The sequence below is a fragment of the Hemicordylus capensis genome, chromosome 1 (genome assembly GCF_027244095.1).
Source record: "Hemicordylus capensis ecotype Gifberg chromosome 1, rHemCap1.1.pri, whole genome shotgun sequence".
NCBI lineage: Eukaryota > Metazoa > Chordata > Lepidosauria > Squamata > Cordylidae > Hemicordylus > Hemicordylus capensis.
Window position 1 is genome coordinate 422,996,023 of NC_069657.1, and position 21,044 is coordinate 423,017,066.

At 45.7% G+C, this 21,044-nt stretch overlaps 1 protein-coding gene across 1 annotated transcript in view; it reads left to right on the forward strand.

Moving 5' to 3' along the window:
* The first annotated feature begins 11,345 nt into the window (after positions 1-11,345).
* The window catches only part of PKDCC (protein kinase domain containing, cytoplasmic), a 71,431-nt gene continuing 61,732 nt past the window's right edge, over positions 11,346-21,044 (forward strand). Inside the window, exon 1 of the mRNA XM_053311223.1 lies at positions 11,346-12,354. Within this exon, the coding sequence (XP_053167198.1) occupies positions 11,638-12,354 (717 nt within the window). The 5' untranslated portion in view covers positions 11,346-11,637. The remainder of the gene's footprint in view (positions 12,355-21,044) is intronic.

Sequence of the window (21,044 nt, forward strand, 5' to 3'; positions counted from 1 at the left end):
GCCGTCAAGTCGATTTTGACTCCTTGCGCCCACAGAGCCCTGTGGTTGTCTTTGGTAGAATACAGAAGGAGTTGACCATTGCCTCCTCCCAGGCAATATGAGATGATGCCTTTCAGCATCTTCCTATATCGCTGCTGCCCAGTATAGTACCAGCGGGGATATGAACCGGCAACCTTCTGCTTGTTAGTCAAGCATTTCCCCACTGCGCCAGGAGAATGCAGTAACTTGTCTCAAGGACTAGATTTAATAAGATTATGAGGGCGTTTTCACAGATGATACTTAAAGTGAGGTGTGCATTATTTCCTGCCTTTGTACTGTCATTCTAAATTTGATGCTGCTTACATGTATCTTCTAAAACATGTTTTCTTCTCCTTGCTGTTCTGCATTAACAGCATTCACCCCTGCACACCCGTAGTGCAAAGAATGATTTGAAGCACTTTCAGTGGCATATGTGAAAACACAGTGGTAGACATCCAGACAAAGTTATTCAATAGTACTACTCAGGAGTTACTCTACAGAGCTATTTATTTATTCATTAAGCACATTTCTATAGCACCCAATATAAAAATCTCCAGCGGATTACAATTTAAAACACAATGGTAATCAAAATATTAACACAATTAAAAGAACTTAAAATATAAATAAAAATGCTAAAACTTTAAACTTTAAAACTACAAATTGAAAGTCTGATTAAACAGGTATGTTTTCAGATTTTTCTTTAAAACAACCAGATATATTTCTCCCATACTTTATGTAAGAACTTAAGAAAAGCCCTGCTGGATCAAGAGCAAGGCCCATCTAGAATAGCACCTTCTTTCACACAGTGGCCCACCAGATGCCTCTGAGAAGCCCACAGGCAAGAGCTGAGGGCATGCCCTCTCTCCTGCTGTTACTCTCTTGCAACTGGTATTGAGAGGCATCTCTGAGGCCGGATGTAGCCTATAGCCCTCAGGCTTGTAGTCATTGATGGACCTGTCCTCCATGAATTTATCTAAACTCCTCTTAAAGGCTGCTGATAAAAGCTTATCTAGGCTGTTTCCTGTCGCCACAACTTGTGGCAGAGAATTCCATAGGTTGATTATACCTTGTGTGGAAAAGTACTTCACTAATTTCACTAAGACTTCTGTTGATGAATTTGGTCAGGAGGTTAGCCACTGCTTAGTAATTATTACTACCATCTTGTATGAGTAGCAGTAGTAATAAAATACTCAGCTCTTTATAAGAGGGGCTCCCCACCTTGGTTTCCCAGATGTAGTTCTGGGAAACTACGTCTGGGAAATGTAGTTCATTTCCCAGATGTGGAGCCAGCGTGGTGTAGTGGTTAGAGTGCTGGACTAGGACCGGGGAGACCTGAGTTCAAATCCCAATTCAGCCATGAAACTAGCTGGGTGACTCTGGGCCAGTCACTTCTCTCTCAGCCTAACCTATTTCACAGGGTTGTTGTGAAAGAGAAACTCAAGTATGTAGTACACCGCTCTGGGCTCCTTGGAGGAAGAGCGGGATATAAATGTAATAATAATAGTTGGACTACAACTTCCATTATCCCCAACCACAAAATTCAAACGGGAAGTCCATATTTGTTTATTTGTTGTGAATGTTAATGTTAAGATTATTGTTAAAATTAATAAAAATTTAATTTAAAAAAAGAAAGGAATTGTAGTCCAGCAAGATCTGGGGCCCTAAGGTTGGGATATGAGCCCCTGGTGGTCTGTAAGATCCAAATATTCAGCACAACTCAGCCAGATAGTCTTTAAGTCTGCAATCCTATGCATACTTCCCTGGGAGTAAGCCCCATTGAACACAGTGGGGTTTACTTCTGAGTACACATGCAAGAGATTGTACTGTAAGTCTGCAACACAATGCCGGGTTATATGGGAGCAAGTGCCACTGAACACAGCACAGGATCAGGCTGCACGGCAGAAAATCCAAGATTGACTCTCTGCTACTAGAGTTTCTTTCTTGTAGTTGGACTGGTGGCAGCTATCCTGCTTTAAAATGCTGTAAAGAGCTGACTGTTTCCTTTGTGCTGTTTGTGTGTGGCAGGCAAACGAAGGCAATTGCTTTGAATCCAGGACAAAAAGGGGGGGGGGACCCCGTGAAGACAGAAGAAGGCCAGTGCAGGCCGGCATGATGGCCTGGTGTGTTTTCTTTGGAGAACGCCTTCAGCAGCAAGCACCAGCAGGTGGCGCTTAATTAATAGGCTTCTGCTGTGGCATCTCAATACTCTCAGTCCTATTTAAACCCCATCTGACTATTTTGCTTGCTCTCTCTTTCTCTTGCATGCATGCTGGTCTTGTGGTAGCAAGCCTGAATTGTCCCCTTTGCTAAGCAGGGTATGCCCTGGTTTGCATTTGAATGGAAGACTACATGTGAGCACTGGGATATATTCCCCTCAGGCCCTAGGGGAATGCATGCAGAAGCTTCAAAGTTCCCTCCCTGGCATCTCCAGATAGGGTGGAGAGAGACTCCTGCCTGCAACCTTGGAGAAGCCGCTGCCAGTCTAGGAAGACAATACTGAACTAGATGGACCAATGGCCCAACTCAGGAAGAGGAAGCTTCCTACTGTATGTTCCTACTGCTGTAAGCCTCTTGGGCATCTTTGACATGAAGACAAGGGTGGCCTATGAAGACCCTGAGGGGTGCTGCAGCTCATGCTTCCCAGACCACTCAATGAGGTCATTCACACAATCAAAAACTGTGTTCTACCCGGGTTTGGGAGCTGTGTGTGCTCCCAGTTTTCAGTTGTGTGGAAGCAAGGTAAGAGGAAAGCCTGCATAGAAGTGATTGTGTGGAAGCAAGGGAGGAAGAAAACCTGGGTAGCTACCCCTCCTCCCTTGCTTCCACACAATCACTTCTGCCCAGGTTTTCCTCTTACCCTGCTTCCACACAAGCAAAAACTGGGAGCACGCACAGCTCCCAAGCCTGGGTAGACCTTGAGGCGAGTCTCACGATCAGTGAGACTCGCCTGAATGGGATAAGCGGGGAGAGCGGGCTTAGCCTGCTCTCCCCGCAGATGAGCACACCGGCAGCCCTGGGTGGCCAGATCGCGCGCGCACACGACTGCCGGCTCTGTCACGGAACCTGCGGGGGCTGCTGGGATCGGGGCCATGTGGCCCACCGAAGTTCCAGGATGCCCCGCTCGAGCGGGTGGGGCATCCTGGAGAGACCCCCCAGGGCCGGAAGGCTTGTTTCAGCCTCCTGGCAGGGGTCTCCTCGTGTGTTGCCATGCTGCAGAGCCGTGCCGCAGCAATACATGATCAAATAGACGGGGTCAGCAGAGCACTCAGTCCGCTAACCTCGTCTAAAGGGAGGGCTACCTAAGTGGCTTACCTGCTTTGAGGAAACCGGGCTTGCCTCTGAACCTGGCGGAACTCACGCTTGCCCAAAAGCGGGGTTGGCTCCCTTAGCTCACTTTTGGCCCATCGTGAGTATCTCCTCCACAGTTTTTAATTTTGTGAATGACCTCAATGGCTTGCCAAACCAGCACAGAGTTCAACTAGGAGTTGTTTGTTTATGTTCCTGAACCACTCATTCATTTTTAATTTACATGAGACAAGTACCCCTACCCCCTTTCACCTTGCTCCTAGCATTAGGTTTCAGAGCCCAGCTAGGCAAGATATTGAGCTGACCCTCAAATACTTCACATTGGAACCTCATTAAAAGTCATCTAGAAGGGGCTGGTGGTTTATTCTCTCAAACCTCTAATTCACCGAGAGGTAGTTTTATCGTGAGTGGCTATATTTGGGTTTCAGGCTGAACGATGATAATTAATCACTTGGTTGAAAATATTGTAAGCCTGGATGATTCCTATAAGCTCTTCCTGGGGTTGTGTATATGTATAATCTAACCCTTTTGTGTTTGCCCAATTAATATATAGCATATTGAGACTATAATCTATGAGTGCTTTTTAAAAAAAGTACTATTTGGATGAATTGAAGTTATTAAACTTATAAAAGGATGGGGGTGGGAAAATAAACCCTGAGGTTCTTGGATGAGTTTGCCTGTTCCCCTTTTTGATTCTCTCTGCAACTTATCTACCAAATTCCCACCCTCTTTTAATTACTGCTTCATGGTTTACATGCCGTCCAATTAAAAGGATATTACATTTAAATCAGGAACACATTTTTGATGGGAGTTCAGATTCAGATTCATGTTTGGCATTTTAGCTTGTCACTTGAATTTTATTGTGAGTTTGGGGAACCTGATCAAATGCAATACTAGCCAGAAAAAAGAACTAGTGAGTTTTCTGGACATATGTATCTGTACATTTCACTATATCATAATGATAAACACATGCAAGATATATTTTATAGAGATTTATGTCCATCTCTCATCTATATATCTGTGTGCTTGGGGTGTGTGTGTGTAATCCGTCATATGTGTATGTGCCTAAACATAAATAATGCAATGTATTTATACTAGTAAATAAACCATTCACTCATTCTGGGTTGCCACTGGAAATCTCCCTCTTGCATTCCAGATACCCATTTGTGAGATAGACCATCTTTCTTCTTCTTCTTCTTCTTCTTCTTCTTCTTCTTCTTGAGTCTCCTCAGCTTTTGTTGGACTACAAGTCCCATCATTGCCAGCCACAGTTTATTGCATCTGGAGATTATGGGATTTGTAGTCCAACAGCTGGAGAGCCTAAGGCTGGCCATCCTGAGATAGACTATTAAGAGGTGCTAGCCAACTCTGAGATTGAATAATCTACTCTGAGACAATGAAGAGGTGCTAGACATCAGCAACCTAACAGTGCGAAGGATGAACTCATTAACTCTTACAAAAGTGTCAGCTAATATGCAAATACCTTGGCTATTTGGGGGTACATTCATTTCCCCCCGTTTTGAGGGGGAGATATAAAAATGTCACATTTTCAGATTATTTTTAAAAATAATCATTGTGTCCTAAATGAGATGTGGGCCAAGTTTCAACTATCTGGTGGTACAGAAGTATTAAATAATTTTGTTATTTGTTATCCCCCAAGCATCCATGAGTGGGTCAGTCCCAAATATCTTAATTCATACGATAAAAGCGAATAGCATATGGCTGCAGTCTGTTCTTTACTGTCCATTTCCTTTTATTTATTCTATCCAATGTTTCTATATATGTAGCATAACATTACGTTTTGCTATATTACATTGATGAATATATGCAAGATTCATACAATATTTTTAGAGAGTAATGTCTGTGTTTTTGTATGATACATGCTTGCACAGACCACACATAGGTGCGCCTTTCATACATCACCCTAAAAACAGTACAAATTTGAGTTTCTAAAATAAAGTAAATGTAACATACTAAATTACAAGGACTTTAATTGTAAACATGCTGACTTAGAAATAAATCCTACAAATGTCATGAAATCCATGCCAAGCCTCACAGCCCCATCCAAAACATTTTTATTTGGAAGTAGCTTCCGTTGAAATAAATAGGACTTCTTTTCAAGACAACGTTGGTCTTTGTGTGAGGCTAAATACACATACTTGGAAGTAAGTTCAACTGGAATTAATAAGACATGTCCACACAAATTCCTTTAGGATTGGGGGGAAGGGTAGCAGTGTAGAAACCTGCCATTTTTATTTATTTATTTATTTTTGGCTTAAAGTGTAAGCCAAAAATAAAAATTAAAAAATGGGGGGTTCTTTTCACTAAAGTTGACTTCAGACACAAAAGCAAATATGTGAATGCTTTTTGCATCGTGCATTTCTGGTGTAAAGGAAAAATGTGTATTTCTCTTGCAATGAATGACTGGGTGCACTAGATATGATTGCATGCATGTTTCTCCTTGCTGGGGGAGAGGTACATGGTTATGTTTTATCCTCACAACAACTCTGTGAGGTAGGTTAGGCTGAGGGAGAAAGTCACCCAGATAATTTCATGGCTGAGTAGGGATTTGAACTCAAGCCTCCCCAAGTTATAGTCCAGCACTGTAACCACTACACCACACTGTTTCTCTGTGCCTGGAGCCCTGGAGAGCCACTGCCAGCCATTGTAGTCAGTACTGTATTTACCTGAATCCAAGACTAGGTTTTTTAAAAGTCCTTTGAGGTTAGCAATTGGGATGTTATCTTAAATGCAGGGTCCTCTTCCTTTGAGGTAATTAGGGAAAGGTAAAGTGTGGGGTCAAATTGATTTTGACTGCTGGCTCCCATGGAGCCATGTGGTTTTCTTTTGGTAGAATATAGGAAGAGTTTACCATTTCCTCCTCCCATGCAGTATGAGATGATGCCTTTCCAGTATCTTCCTAAATCACTGCTGCCCAATATAGGTGTATACCAGTGGGGATTCAAACTGGCAACCTTCTGCTTGTTAGTCAAGCATTTTCCCTCTGTGCCACTTAAGGTGGGATAAATAGTTTAACCTATATTTAACTCATATTTTTAAGGGGATTTTCTTAAATTCAGGGTTGCCTTCTATTCAGGTAAATATGGTACTGAGCTTGAGAAGATGGACCAATGTTCTGACTAGAAAGAAAGCAGCTTCCTATATGTACCTATGTAGGAAAGGTTGTGCACATTCTGTGCAAGCTATCAGGTCTGCATTGTGTTTGTCCAAATAATCCACTGCCACAGAAGAAGCAGAGCTGGTCTTGTGTAAGCAAGCATGACTGGCCCCCTTTGCTAAGCAGGGTCTACCCTGGTTGCATATGAATGGGAGACTACATGTGTGAGCAGTGTGAGATATTCCCCTTAGGAGATGGAGCCACTCTGGGAAATGCATCTGCATGCTTGCATGCAGAAGGTTCCAACTTCCCTCCCTGGTGGCATCCCCAAGATAGGGCCAAGAGAGACTCCTGTCTGCAACCTTGGAGAAGCCACTGCCAGTCTGTGTAGACAATACGGAGCTAGATGGACCAATGGTCTGACTCCATATATGGCAGCTTCCTATGTTCCTAAGAGGGTGGGCCAAGGACAGCCCTTCATTTGTTACCCCTGCTGACGGCACAGGGAACATCTACTGGGTTGGTGTGGTTAGTGATAAGCTAGAAGCAGAGAGAGTCAGGTTCAAATCCCCACTCAGCCCACAAGCCCACTAGCTGATCCTCATCTTACAGCCTGACCTACCTTACAAGGTTGTTGTGACGGTATCATAGAGAGTGGGAGAATCTTGTATTATGCTACTCTGTGCTCCTTTGAGGAAGGACAGGATCAAAATGTCCTAATAATTGCCACAGCAGTGGAAGGGGCCCCAAACAGCCTTCCATTCATTATCTCCGCTACAGTTGCTTACCATCTGTTGGGACCAGTCCTTCAATTAGGTTATGCTTACGTTACATGGATTTGGCATCGTTGCTTGATGCAATTTTTATATATTTATTTTTTAGCTGCCTTGAGCATACAGTTAAGATATAAATTGAATGAATAAATAAATAAGTGAAAGCACCCGTATGGTGTGGAAAGAGACGTGGACGGACCAGGGTTCTAGGTACAAGATAAAATCCCCACCATTACATAAAACTCAGTGCATGCCAGTGCCACACCTACCTCGCAGAGTTTTTGTGATAGGCTAGCAAAGCACATGGTAGGCAGGGCTGGATGAGCATGGTATATGCAGAAGGATGTGGACTGAGCTGTTTTTCTTCTAGCACTTAAGAGTTTGAGTTTCTGCAGAAGCCAAGCATTTTCTGCCAAGTGTGCTGAGAACTGGACACATTAGCTACACTCATTTCTGGAGGGAAATGACCTTAAAACAGTGGCACATATGCTGGTAACCTCCAGGCTTGAGGCTGCCTTTGTATGTAATCTGGAAACTACAGTTGGTGCAGAATGTGGCGGCCAGATTGGTCTCCTGCAGGGTTCTCTCTCTTTTCCCCATCTGTGTGTATGCGGAATTAGTTTTGTTCTGGGTGGTAGTATTAAGACAGGGTGTGCGCACATGCATTCAGAGTGGGACCTTCCTGATTCAGCCTGAATGGGATCTGACATTAACTGAGTGGACATCAAAAAACGTGTGAGCACACACACAACTTAGAGGGAACACTGGTCTCCGCCCAAAGATACCATATAACAAAGATACCATATAACACTGGTTTTTACAGAATTGCACTGGCTGCCAATATGTTTCTGAGCGAAATTCTAAGTTCTGGTTATTACTTACAAAGCCCTTTAGAGCTTGGGTCCAGGGTATTTAAGAGAGCACTTTCTTTGTCATGCACTCTCCCACCGATTAAGATCATCTGGGGAGGTCTGGTTACAGCTTCCACCAACTCTTTGGTGGCTACTTGGGACTGGGCCTTCTCTGTGGCAGCCTGCAGCTCTGGAATGCACTCCCTGTTAAAATCAGAGCTTCCCCATTCTGGCTGGTTTTAAAAAGACATACCTGTTTCCTCAGTTTTAAATTATTTTTAAATGAATTTATATCATAATTGTTTTAATCATTTTATCCTGTTTTTATATTGTATTTTAACTTGGCAAAGAGGCACCTTTTAACATGGTGATTCTCTTTATTTAGCAGGGGGAGAGTAACTGGCCCAGTACTTCCAGTGACTGTTGCTGGTGTGTGTCTTATGTTTCTTTTTAGATTGTGAGCCCTTTGAGGACAGGGGACCATCTTACTTTGTACTTCTTTGTTATGTCTAAGAAACAAAATGTAATAAGTGGCTTATTCTTGTCGCTTGGTATTCTTGAGCTCCATAGCTAAAATGGCACTTTACAACATTTCTCCTTTCCTCCTCACCTTTCACAGGGCAATATTTGTAGAAAACATTATCAGAACAGAATAATAACTGCAAGTGACATTTACTTTGACATAGGTATTCTGTGGAAGAAAAAGATGCACTTTTATTATTTATTTTCCTTTGTAAACCGCTTTGTGAACTTTGGTTGAAGAACGGTGTATAAATATTAGCAGTGGTAGTAGCAGCCACCTTAAGTAGCTCAGCGGGGGAATGCTTGGCCAACAAGCAGAAGGTTACCGGTTCAAATCCCGCTGGTACTAGATCGAGCAGCAGCAATATAGGAAGATGCTTAAAGGCATCATCTCACACTTCGCAGGAGGAGGCAATGGTCAACCCCTCCTGTAGTCTACCAAAGAAAACCACAAGGCTCTGTGGGCACCAGGAGTCGAAATTGACCTGACAGCACACTTTACATCGCCTAGGGATGCACATGTCAGCCTGAGGCAGTATAGAAATATGATTGACAAACAAACAGTTTCAAGCAACCAGACAGAGCCGTGTGCTGCTACTGGTGGTGCTCGCAAAGCGCGGGAGGGAATCTTTTTCTGCGCAGAAGTGAGCTCTACGTGAGGAAACCCTCGTGTGGGGGGCAGACCCTTAGCAATGCCATGGGAGCTGCCATTGCTTCTCTCTCTCCCCGCCGCCGCCAAGACTTTTCTGACTGGCGACACAAACAACGTGTCAGTCTCCTCGCGGGCATGAATGGCTCGGGCGGCCTTCTCTAAGCCTTCCCCACGGAGCGCGTTTCAGCTGGCGGCTCTGAGCCGGGCCCCAATCGCGCTCGCCCTTTTTCTTGGGGCTCTGCTGCGTTCCCTTTGTGTCCTTCCTGCGGCTCATTGTCTTTGTTAATTAGTTGCTAACAGCGTCGTGAGGCGGGCCTTGATGGATAAGCAAGCCATTAGCACTCGGCGCTGCCACTCGTAAGGCCTGCGGGGCCGGGGCGACCCCATACCGAGATCGGGCGCTGGAGCGTTAGGTTGGAGGGGCACACACAGCTAACTAATCTCCACAGCTCCCGCCAGGGACCTTTCATTCCTCATTTCCTAGTCACAACACAGAGCTCCTGGCTGGATTGGCCGGGTTGGGGAGCCGCGGGCGGCCAAGGAAACCAACTCTTCATTTTCCTTGCAGGTTTGAGACTTGGCAGAAAATTATTCTCTCCCTCTTTACATTTTTGGAATGTAAATTCGAATCTGCGTTGATTCGAATCGGCACTGCTTTTCTCCATCGAAGTCAGATCACAAAATCATTCCAATTCCGCCCCATACCCAGATTAGTAATATTTGCACACGCGGCGATGAATCAGTTCCGTTCACCGTTGTGGCTGTCTTACGCGTGCCTTTTAAGATCTGGTTTTATCTGCCCCTGGTGGAGAAGCGTTCCGCGCGCTGGCTAATGTCGTGGTGCCGGAAGCCACCGACTGAACGACTGGCGATGAATGAAGATGACTTTTCAAACGATCCGTGATTTTCTGGGGTGGTTTAGGAAAATGAAAAGGGTGGGCGGCGGGGGTGGAGGGAGGGCGGCCTTCATTAAGCAACTTTAAAATATCGATCTACATCGGGATACACAGCTCGGCTCTGCAGAAAATCGTAAGGTGTTTCCATCGTTAAGTGTTTGAAACCGGTCATATCACTATTTTTCGTGTGCCTTTATTATGAATTACATTTATATCTTCTGCTTTGCCTCCACCTTGGAGCGGTGAACATAATTCTCCGCCCATTTTATTTCCACAACCCTGTTAGGTAGGCCGAGAGGCAGAAGTGACTGAGCTTTAAGGCTGTGAGTGGGATTTGGACCTGAGTTAAGTCTCCCTAATGCTAAACTGATACGCCAGCCACTCCAGGCTGTCTTTTGGTTGCGTATTTTCATCCTCTCCGACGGCCTTCAAGACGCGTGTAGCACCTATTCTATATTAAGACATAGATGGTTTACTGTTACACGTTAGCTTCCAGGGACAGTGACGCGCAGCCCTATGCATGTTTATACCCAAGAACTCCCATCGCAACCTCGTTTATCTTAAGGGGGTTGCAACCACGACTTGTTTACCTTCAGGGAGTTGCAGACTGCTCACAAGCCGAAACAGGCGGTTGACTGGCACGTGCAAAATGAGAACGTGTGTACTGAAAAAGTAGGCTTCGATAGCCTTGATGTTTACGATGTATAATGTTACATATTTTGTACACCGCTGTTTTGTAATAGGAAAGCGCTTCAGAAATGAGCCAAATAATAAACAGGGATCTTGAATTTGATTCCCGCCCCCTATTAATGTTTGGTCGAATATAAGAATATACCTTCCTTTGATCGACTCTTTTCCTTCTACCCACCGCATAGCTTTCGTTCTATCGGCATTTAGACGTGGGAGCTATTTGTCTCTCACATACAGGCCATTAAATGCTTTCCTGCGCTGCATGTGACTGACAGACACCCACCCTCGTCCCATTCACCGCTGTCTTCTAGGCGACACCGTTATCAAGTGGATGCCGCCTACTGAACTGGAGCAGGCACCGCCAGCTGGGAGTTGCAGTTCCCTGTCATAGAAAGCTCATGGCAACGATGGGAATGAGGACTACATTTCCCAGCTGCCCCACCTGCCGTTTTCCCCATTCCACTGGCGGGGCTGAGCCGTCAATCAGTTGGCGTCACAATGTGTGGGGAACGCACGGAGATTTTTTTTTTTTTTTCAATTTAAGCTCTCCCTCCTCGCAGGGGTGCAGCTGATAAAAAGTACGTTAGGGAGGGTTCATAAAGGCAGGGCTGGCGGCAAATGTCAGGCGGGTGGTTCGCCTCGCCTAAGAACAGAGCGGCGGCTGTGCAGCGTGAAGAGGCGGGTTTTGGGGGCTCCCCCCTCCTTCTCCTTCTTTTGCCATTGCTGCTGATTTGGAATGTTACAAGGGAGATCGCAGCCAAGCTGATCGCTTGCAGGGAGCCGGAGGAAAGCCTGGCTTGCTGGCTGGGCAATGAAGCGCCGAAAGGTGGCCGTGGCAGCCGGCTTCTGCCTCTCCTTCTTGCTGGGCACTTTGCTGAACGTCTTCTTCATCCCGGCCTTTGATCCCCTGCAGCAGCAGCAGCAGCAACAGCAGCACAACGCGGGCGTCACGCACTCACTGGCGGGCTCGCCTCTAGACATGTCGGGGGAGGCTGAACGGAGCGGCAGCCGCTGGGACTTAGCCCGGCAGATCCGGGAGCGCTACGAGGAGGTGGTGCGATACCAGCAGCGGCGGCAGGAGCAGGCTCAGGCGGCGGCTGGCTCCAGGCTGGTGATGAGAGCCCGGGAGAGGCGGCTGATGGACCTGACTCCTCAGCGGCTCTCCTCGTCCGAGCGCAGCCTCCTCAAGCCCAAGGCGCCTCCAGCCGCGCTGGGCACCCCCGCCGTGCCCTGGGACCCCCGAGCCAAAGTGGAGCTTTCGCTCAGCCCGCTTCGGCTGGGATGCCGGGACATCAGCAATGTCACCAACGTGCATTACCTGGGCTCTGGCTACACCAAGGCCGTCTACAAAGCTGTGCTCAACCGGAGCCTGGCGGTGGCCCTGAAGTCCGTCGATTTCGGGGGACATGACATCGACAGCTGCGTCAAGCTCTCCGGCTCTCTGGAAGACTGCTACAGGCTGGCTTCTTACAAGATTATCAAGGAGATGATCCTTTTGCAGAGGCTGCGACACCCCAATATTCTCCAGGTAAATAGGGGATCCCTGCGGAATTGACGAGAGAGGGCGGGGACGGGCAGAAAGATTTCATTCTTGAAGACTACAATCCTGTGCACATTTACTTGAGAGTAAACCCCAGTAAAAATTTATCCGAGTAGAAATTCATAGCATCGCGCAGCAATTATGTTGGGCTGCAGTGCGTGGGTCTGGCATCAAGTAGAAAACCTATGATAATTCGGATTAGAATGTTTTAAAATGAGATTCTGGTTTATTTAGAGGCAACATTTGTTATTTTATAGAGTCGCTGGAGTTGGATAAGTGGCGGGGGGTGGGGAGGAGACCCTAAACGATTGCATTATCAGTAGCCGGCGCGATTCTTTTGTTGTCACGATATTTTAATTGGTCTCTCTTGGAAGCGAAAGGCTTGTGGAAGCCGAGAGTTAACCCTATTGAGGTGTCAGGCGAGGGTCCGGAATGTGTCAAAAGTTTAGTGTGGCCACGTGTCTTGGTGTTGGTCAAAGGGAGACATGGACATGTCGCAATCCTAAACGGAGTTACTCGGAGATCAGTTCGCGTTGACTCAACTGTACTGACTTTGATGAAGTAAACCTATTTTGGATCGGGTTCCTAGATGGCTCAATCTAAGACCCGGCTAAATTCGGGGTAGTTGTATCTAACGCTGCGATCCTATGCAAGATTATTTGGGTGTTAAGTCTCATTGCACTCAGTAGGGTTTCCTTCTGAGAAGGCATCTATGATCTATCTGTAATATATGATCGGAGTTGTATGGCCGTTTTGTCCTCCGCTGCAAACTTCACTTGGAGATCAATTCTGATTCCGGAAGAAGGGACCTTGCTTCTAAGTTAACTCTGATGACCGCCTGATATCTGAGAGTGATTCCCGGATTGCAGCATATACCTAAACCTTGTAATGCTTGTGCTTTGACCCAAGCCCCATAACTTTCCGTGGCATTTACTTCTACGCAACTCAGTTTAGGAGCTTAACTTTGCCCCACCGAAATCTGCCTTACTCTTCTTCCAAATGTTTGGGGTTGGGGTCCTAGATTCTCCATTCTAGTGATTTCCTTTGAAACTTCAGAAATACTAGCCCAATGAAAGGCTGGGTAGAGTATAATCCTTGGGGTATTTTCTTTGTGCTTAAGAGGGCTGCGATCCTCTGCACACTTAATTTGGAAATATTCCACTACAGTGTCAGCTATATTAACCTGAACATTTCCAGGCTAAGAAGACGACTCCAAATAAGTATTTAAGGGCGGGTATGGCGGGGTTGGGGGATAAAGCCACCCACCGAGAGAAATAGATATATACAGGGGCAGTATGCATCTCCATACCAGTTTGCCGGGATGCAACAGCGAAGAGGGCGGTTTGCCCACATCTCTTTCTCCTGGGCTACTCAGAGGTATCTGGTTGCCCATGGGAAATAGAAAGGTGGACTCGATGGACTTCTGGTGGGATCCAGCAGGCCTCTTCTTATAGCCATAGCTAGTGAGGTGATAAATTTAGAGTATGTTAACATTCTGTGGGTGTTAGTGTGCAAGTTTTTGAGTTACACATAATTATTCGTCCCGCAGAATACTTGCTGCGTGATGATGGGTGCTGCGTAAGAGATGCGGGCTAAAAGAAGCCGGGGCAACAATAGATGTGGGTCTGTTGTGAGACCTTTTTTTGCCTCTGCAGTTTGCGGAATGACATTCTGAAGACTCTAGTGGCAGTTCCTGTCTTAAGATAGAAAAGAGGGGTCCAGAGCCTCACTTTAACCGCAAAGGGGGTGAGAAGTGCAGAACAGGAAACCAGGGAGATTAGCTCTTTTCAACACTCCTGGAATTAAACACTGAGGTCAGTTCGGTGAGCATCTGTACTGAGATGAGCATGTGATGGCTCTACAGCGTTGCCAGATCTGTTCTGCCTAACAGGAGGATATTCTCTCTCTCTCTCTCTCTCTTTCTCTCTCTGACTTGCTGAGGGTGGCAGAAATAACAGCACCGTGGACTAAACGCTCCGAGTAGCAATTGTTCTGCAGTGCACACAGTCGCATTGCAGAACAAGGGTGCAGATTCCCCCCCTCAAGCATTTGACAGCACCCCCCCTCAGTTTACTGACCCTCCCCGCCAAACCTAATAACTCGTATCTCTTCCCAAAACTGTCTTCCCCCCCACCCCCAATTTTTTAAAGTTCCGCCAGCTTTTAAAATTCCTCCAGCTTCGCCTCTGTTTGCATCACTGTTGCAGAATAGGAACTGCTACCAGCTCACCTAAACTGAGTGGATTTTTTTTTACTGAAAAGCTGTATATAATTTTTAATAATTTAAATGCGCATATTGAAATGGATTGTCGATCGGGCTTTTTTTTTTTTTTTAATCTTTCCTTGCCTATATATATACAATTCCCCTTTCCTCTCGGTATCCTGGTAACCTTCCGATGCCACTCTAATGCTGCCTTTTCCTCTGGGAATGCGAGAGCAATGCTTGTTTGTGAGTTGTCTCTTAGTTCATAATAAATCGGCAAAGGACGCGATTCCGGCGGAGTTGAGCGCTTTCGGGTTCCCTGGATTTCAGTGGGGAAATTCAGTATCTCTTCAGTCTTTTCCACTCATCAAATCCCAAATCAATGGGACTCAAATCTGCTTAACTCTGCTTTAAAGCACGTCCGCAAATACTGAGTGGCAGAATAAGTTCCGCTGTACTGTATAAGCAAATACAAAAATCGCCATAAGCCCGGAGTCGGGAGTCGGTTTAAAGACAGATTCGCAACTCCGATCCCGCGGAAATCGATGGCAAAACGTCCATCGATCTGTAACGACTGAGGATCACAAACCGGTCAAGGAAGGTGCTGCTGACAGACGATACGCCTTCAAGGCTGCCTGAAATCGAGGGCACCATTGATTTTCAGTGGATCCAAGTCCAGCCCGCGCTTAGGATCGAGGCGTGATCAAATTGGCTCTGAGGCGGTTGGGAATTCGGTCCGTGCCCAGGAGGAAGGGGATATAAAAACGCGCCGACGTTGCTTCGATCTCGCCCGAAAGTGTCGAGCGGGGGATGGGGGTCGGTCACTGACTGAGAGTGAAGTCTCTCGCCCTCCATGAAGCAGCAGCCAGAGAGGGGAGAAGGAGCTCTCTGTTAGTTAGCAGTTTTTACTGGGGCGCGTCTTTGTCGCCGGGAGCAAAGCAAGCGGGACTAGTCAAAGGGTTGCGGATGGAGCCTGAGCCAGAGGGGGGCCGTGTTCGCCCCTCTCCCCGGCAGCCCCTCAGAGTGAGGGAGCTAATGAAGAAAATAGGGAGGGGTGGAGCTGGAGGCCCCCTCAGGAGCCGGGGGGGGGCAGGGTTCAGAAATACACCTAGGTAATTTGGGAGTCTGGACCTGAAGGCCTTTGGAGCCCCCCCCCCTTAACCATCATTTTTTTAACATGTAGGTTCTTGAGGGCACAAACCACACCACCCCGGACAGACTAGAGAGGATTGGGGGGGCCCCAGGGGTGTGTGGAGGCCCTGGACTTCAGCCCCAAAGTCCAGGTGTAAGAGCATCTCTGGCCCAGGTTCTTTGAACCCATCCACTCAAATATAGCTACACCCTCGAGCCTGATATTGCAAACTCCTCCTTTCAAAATTTTTGGCTTAAAGAGAAAAACCGAACAAAAGATGATCAATTCCCAAGCTCGCTCTCTCTCTCTCTGGACTTTCAGAGCCCCACCTTTTTGAATCTGTCCCTAATCATCGACTTAAAAATAAACACTCATTTTTACAGATCCCTTTCTCCCTTGTCTGGCCACAGTTTGGCTGCCACCCGATGCACACTTACCTTGGAGTAAGTGGCCCTGAATTCAGTGGGCCTTACTTCTGAATAAATCCACAGGCCGGGGGATAATCAGTCCCATTTTAACCCACTCCCTATCCTACTTGTGACATTCTGCCACGTAGGGCATTCTTTGTAGCTGGCCTGTCCAGATAATTTCATCACAGCTCTTCTAGCAGGCTCCAGTTTCTAGCGAAGGGGTCTTCTGTAAGCAAAACCAACCGCCAGCATGCTCCTGGGGTGTTTGCTCAGAAGTAAGACTTGCTGAGTTTAATAGGCACCAGGGCCCTGCTAACTGGGTACAGAGCACCTCTCAATGGGCGAATTCTCTAATATTTAGCAAAGGGAGATCGAATGTCCTTATCTAACCCCAGCACATCATTTTTCAAGTGGCTGTTCCTGGCATCTGCTTTGTATCTCTTTTTAGACCAGGGCTGTACAACTTTGGCCCTCCAGCTGTTTTTGGATCACAACTCCCATCATTCTAGCCACAGTGGCCAATAGTTGGGGATTATGAGAGTTATAGTTCAACATCTGGAGGAAGGCTGAAGTTGTGCCGCTCTGTTTTGGACTTTGAGCCCTTTAGGGACAGGAAAACATTCTTCCTGTTTTTAATCTGTTGCTTTTAGAACTTTGTTGACAAACGTCGTAGAAGTAATAGTAGTAGTACTGTAATAGTAACTGGACACGCTCACACATAAGCATGCATGGTGATCACAGCCCTGGATGAAGGGTGACTAATTATATTGTGGTGAGAGTCCCACCCCACCACAGCCAAAATCTCATTTCACCTTAAATGGTAGTCTTTTTAGGGGTGCTGCTTCTTTTTAAAAGCTTGTTGCCTTTTTCAGTTGGGGGAGCTCAGCTTAGCTGCAGTCTTCACAAAATGGAAGACCGACATCTGTCCTCCTTTATAATGAAGAAGAGCTGGTCATGTGGGAGCAAGCATGACTTGTCCCCTTTGCTAAGCAGGGTCCACCCTGGTTGCATTTGAATGGGAGACTACATATGTGAGCACTGTAAGATTCTCCCTTCAGGGGATGGGGCCGCTCTGGGAAGATCATCTGCAGGCAGAAGGTTCCCCAGGCATCTCCAAGACAGGGCTGAGAGAGACTCCTGCCTGCAGCCTTGGAGAAGCCGCTGCCAGTCTGTAAAGACAATACTGAGCTAGATGTTCTGACTCAGTAGAAGGCAGCTTCCTATGTTTCTTTGTTCCTGGCAAGTGTCTAGGCCTCTTTGTAGATCACCAGCCTGCTCAGAGTGGAAAAGATTTTGCTTTGAGAAAGTCTCTTCCTGTTCGCCCAAGAGAAAGTATAGCAAACTCTGTTCCTTTTTGGCATTTTGTAGCGACACTCATGGATTTTTCTCTTTTGTGAGCCATTGCTGGCTGGGGAGGTCTCTGGAAGAGAATGCAAGGCCAGCCTGTGCCTTCCTCCTTCCAGAGCCTCCCTCTCCTGCCTGGTCAATTATGACTTAATGGGTTAAGTACCATTCCAGAATGGCAAGTAATCTGGGCCATATCTGCAATGGGCTTAGATTGCCTGGATTGCTACTTCACAGTCAGAATAAGTGGCTACTTGAACTGGATAACCAAAAGCAATAGCGGGAAGATGGGTGGGAAGTAAGGAAAAACTGATGCATTCATTTGGTTTCATTTGGCAAATCCTGATGCGAGTGGTGTGTGTGTGGTGTGTGTGTGTTTGTGTGTGTGTGTTGCAAACTAGCACAAAATGCTTGCAAAGGCATCACATGAGAACTGAAACTGAAACTGCCAGATATAGCCAGACAAGCTTCTGCTTCTTCATCCCTCACATAGATTTATTGTTGCTTTGAAATGGATTTTTGAGAGGGTGTTTGGGATAAGGCCAGAGTGTGGGCTTGAATGGTGTATATCGGATCTCGTCTATTTTAGAGCCTTACATGTGATTTTATTCGGCTCAAGGTGCTTGTTCAGATCTGGTTGTGTTTTAAACGTTTAGCTCTGATTTCACTGCACTCCAAAATACTGAGTGGCAGCATCCCACTGTAAAAATCCTAGGACCCTAAAGAAGGTTTTGTTCTGCTCTTGAGCTCCTTATTTTAATATCAAAGGGAATCTGATTCAAGTTGCTAAAAAAAGAAGCTCCATTTAAGGTTCTAGAATGTTGAATTTATTCTGTCCTGGAGGGATTTCATGCTCTTTTGGAGTTTTGCTAAATGGATGTCCTGGGCTGGGCTTCATTCTAGAAACTTGATTTGGATGTCGTAAGGGAGGAGTCCGCGGCTAAGTGGTGAAGCACATATTCTGAGGCCTGCAGAAGGTACAATCTCCAGACAAGACGGGGAAGACTCTTGTCTGAGAAACCTTGGAGAACTGCTGTCAGTCAGTGTAGATAATTCTGAGCCAAGATGGACCAATGGTCTCATTTGGTATAAGGCAGCATGCTCAACTTTCCTAGAGTCCTGAATGAGATCAAGGGTCCATCTAGTTCAGTACCCTGTTTCCAGCTCTCCCCTGCTGTATTTCCTCCCTCCCACTATATGGATGAAGGGCTCCGCATTTGGCTACCATGGCTAATAACCGCTGATAGACCTTTCTCCTTCATTAGTTTTCCTAATCCTATTTTAAAGCTTTCTAAGGCCGTGGCCACCTTGGCACCAGCACATTCCATCCGTGAATTGTGCACTGTTTGAATTTCACTTTGTTAGCCTTCAATCCGATTTCATCCTTCACCCCCCTGAAGTTAATAATGGCAAAACCAGCCTCTCTTGGTGATTAGTAATATGTCACTTCACAGATCTCTTTATATACATTTCTGGGAACGGTGGAAACCCCATATCTTGCCTCCCCACCCCCTGCCCATTCCAGAAGCGCTTCTAACTTCTGATTTAATTTTGACAGGAGGGACAGACTCTTTAAATAAACCCAGCTTGTTTAGGCGAATTTCCTTGAGCAAAGCTCTTAGTGTCCTGCGAAAGCGCAGAGAGCATCCAAGAACAGAAGCTCATTTTCCCGTTGCTGCTTCCTTGAGTGTCTGAATACACTGGAGGCCACCCATTCTCCCGCTCGACTCTTTCCGGCTCAGCAGCACATCCATCTGTGAGTGACGGGTTGCCAAGGGCCTTCAAAGTATGAGTGAATTAGTCTATTTATCCACAAATAGTCCCTTATTCTAGAGTAGCCTATCTTCTTCGGTCGGAAACCGGAGTACGTGGCTTGCAATCTCAAGGGTATATCTATCCAGGATCACTTAACGCAGATTGTTTACCCTTAGCGCACTTTAAACAGGGCTGGCTCAGGACAGTAAAAAATAGAACTGTGAGTTAAATAAGTGAAAATGAAATGCGTACTGTTTTATTGTAAATGTTTGCTGGTCAATGACCAAATAGACTTATCTCTCTCTAAGTGAAAATGTATCCTCCATCTGAAGGGTCCGATATCTGAGTTGGCTACCTCTGCAGAACAGTATAACTGGCTCTAACTGCCCTGTGGTCCTCATGATCAGGGTAGTTAAGTGGGGCGGGGAGAAGGGAATTCTTACAGTGTCTGTTTATGGGCTGAGAGAGTATTCTTAGGCCACTTAACACATACGATTGCTTAAGTGTACACTTTAAAGTGTGAATGCGACAAATGGGTATTTGGAAGCAGAGACAGTAAATACAAGTACCCTAACCAGAGAGCTGGGATTGGGTGCAATTCCTTGTGGAATGTTAACTTGAGCAAATGCATCTTTGGGTCATAGAAACATAGGATGCTGCCTTATAGTAAGTTAGACCATTGGGCCATCTAGCTCAGAATTGTCTACAATGACTGATAGTGGATTTCCAAGGTTTTAGGGGAAACAAGAAGGGGTAGTACTCATACAGAATGATGAGTACTGTCTATTGTAAGATATAAGTAAATGTACTACAGTAAGATTTATAATATGAGAAGTGTACCATACAATGGACTCAGAGATTATACAGATGAACAATTGTTCATGTGTGTACACAATTGTTCATGGGTATGGTCTTGATTATTCATTGGTATAGTTCATTGTTCATGTGAATAGGCTCAAATGTTCATGTGTATAATCTCTGAGTCCATTATATGGTACACATCTCATAAATCTTACCGTAGGACATTTATTTATTTATTTATTTATTCTATTTTTAATCATATTTTTATACTGCCATATATATATATATATATATATATATATATATATATATATATATACACACACACACACACACACACACACACACACACACATATATCTCTAGGCAGTGTACAAAATTTGAAACAATATAAAGAAGTAAAAACAGATTAGAATCCCACAAGACACAATAAAAATAATCTCATAAGACAAATAATTGAAACAAATTATTAAAATTAATTCCAGTTTAAAAGCCTGCAAGAACAGGTGCATCTTGAGGGTCTTCCAGAAAACAAACAGAGAAGGAAATGCTCTTATTTCAACAGGGAGCATATTCCAAAGCCCCGGGGCAGCCACAGAGAAAGCCCCGTCCCGAATCGCCACCAATGAGCTGGCAACAACCCTAACCGGACTCCATTTACTTGTGCATATTTTTTCTGCATCTTACTGTAGATAGTACTTATCATACTTGTGTACACACCTTTCCAAGATTTTCAGGCAGGAGTCATTCCCAGCCCTACTGGAGATGCCAGGGATTGAACCTGGGACCTTCTCCAGGCAAAGCAGATGCTCTACCATTGAGCTACAGCCCTGATGCTCACATCAGACCTGACATTCACATCCTCATTTGTGTTGGAATTTTTTTCCTTAATGCTGTGGTCCCAATGAAAACTCCCTCCTCCAAGGCTGCTATAAACTCCAGCAGGGCAGTTTCCTTTGGCACTGGGGTGGGGTGGGGGCATGTTCATTTTTGCTGGGACCAAGTCATGAGGAATCATGCCTCCTCCCTGTATG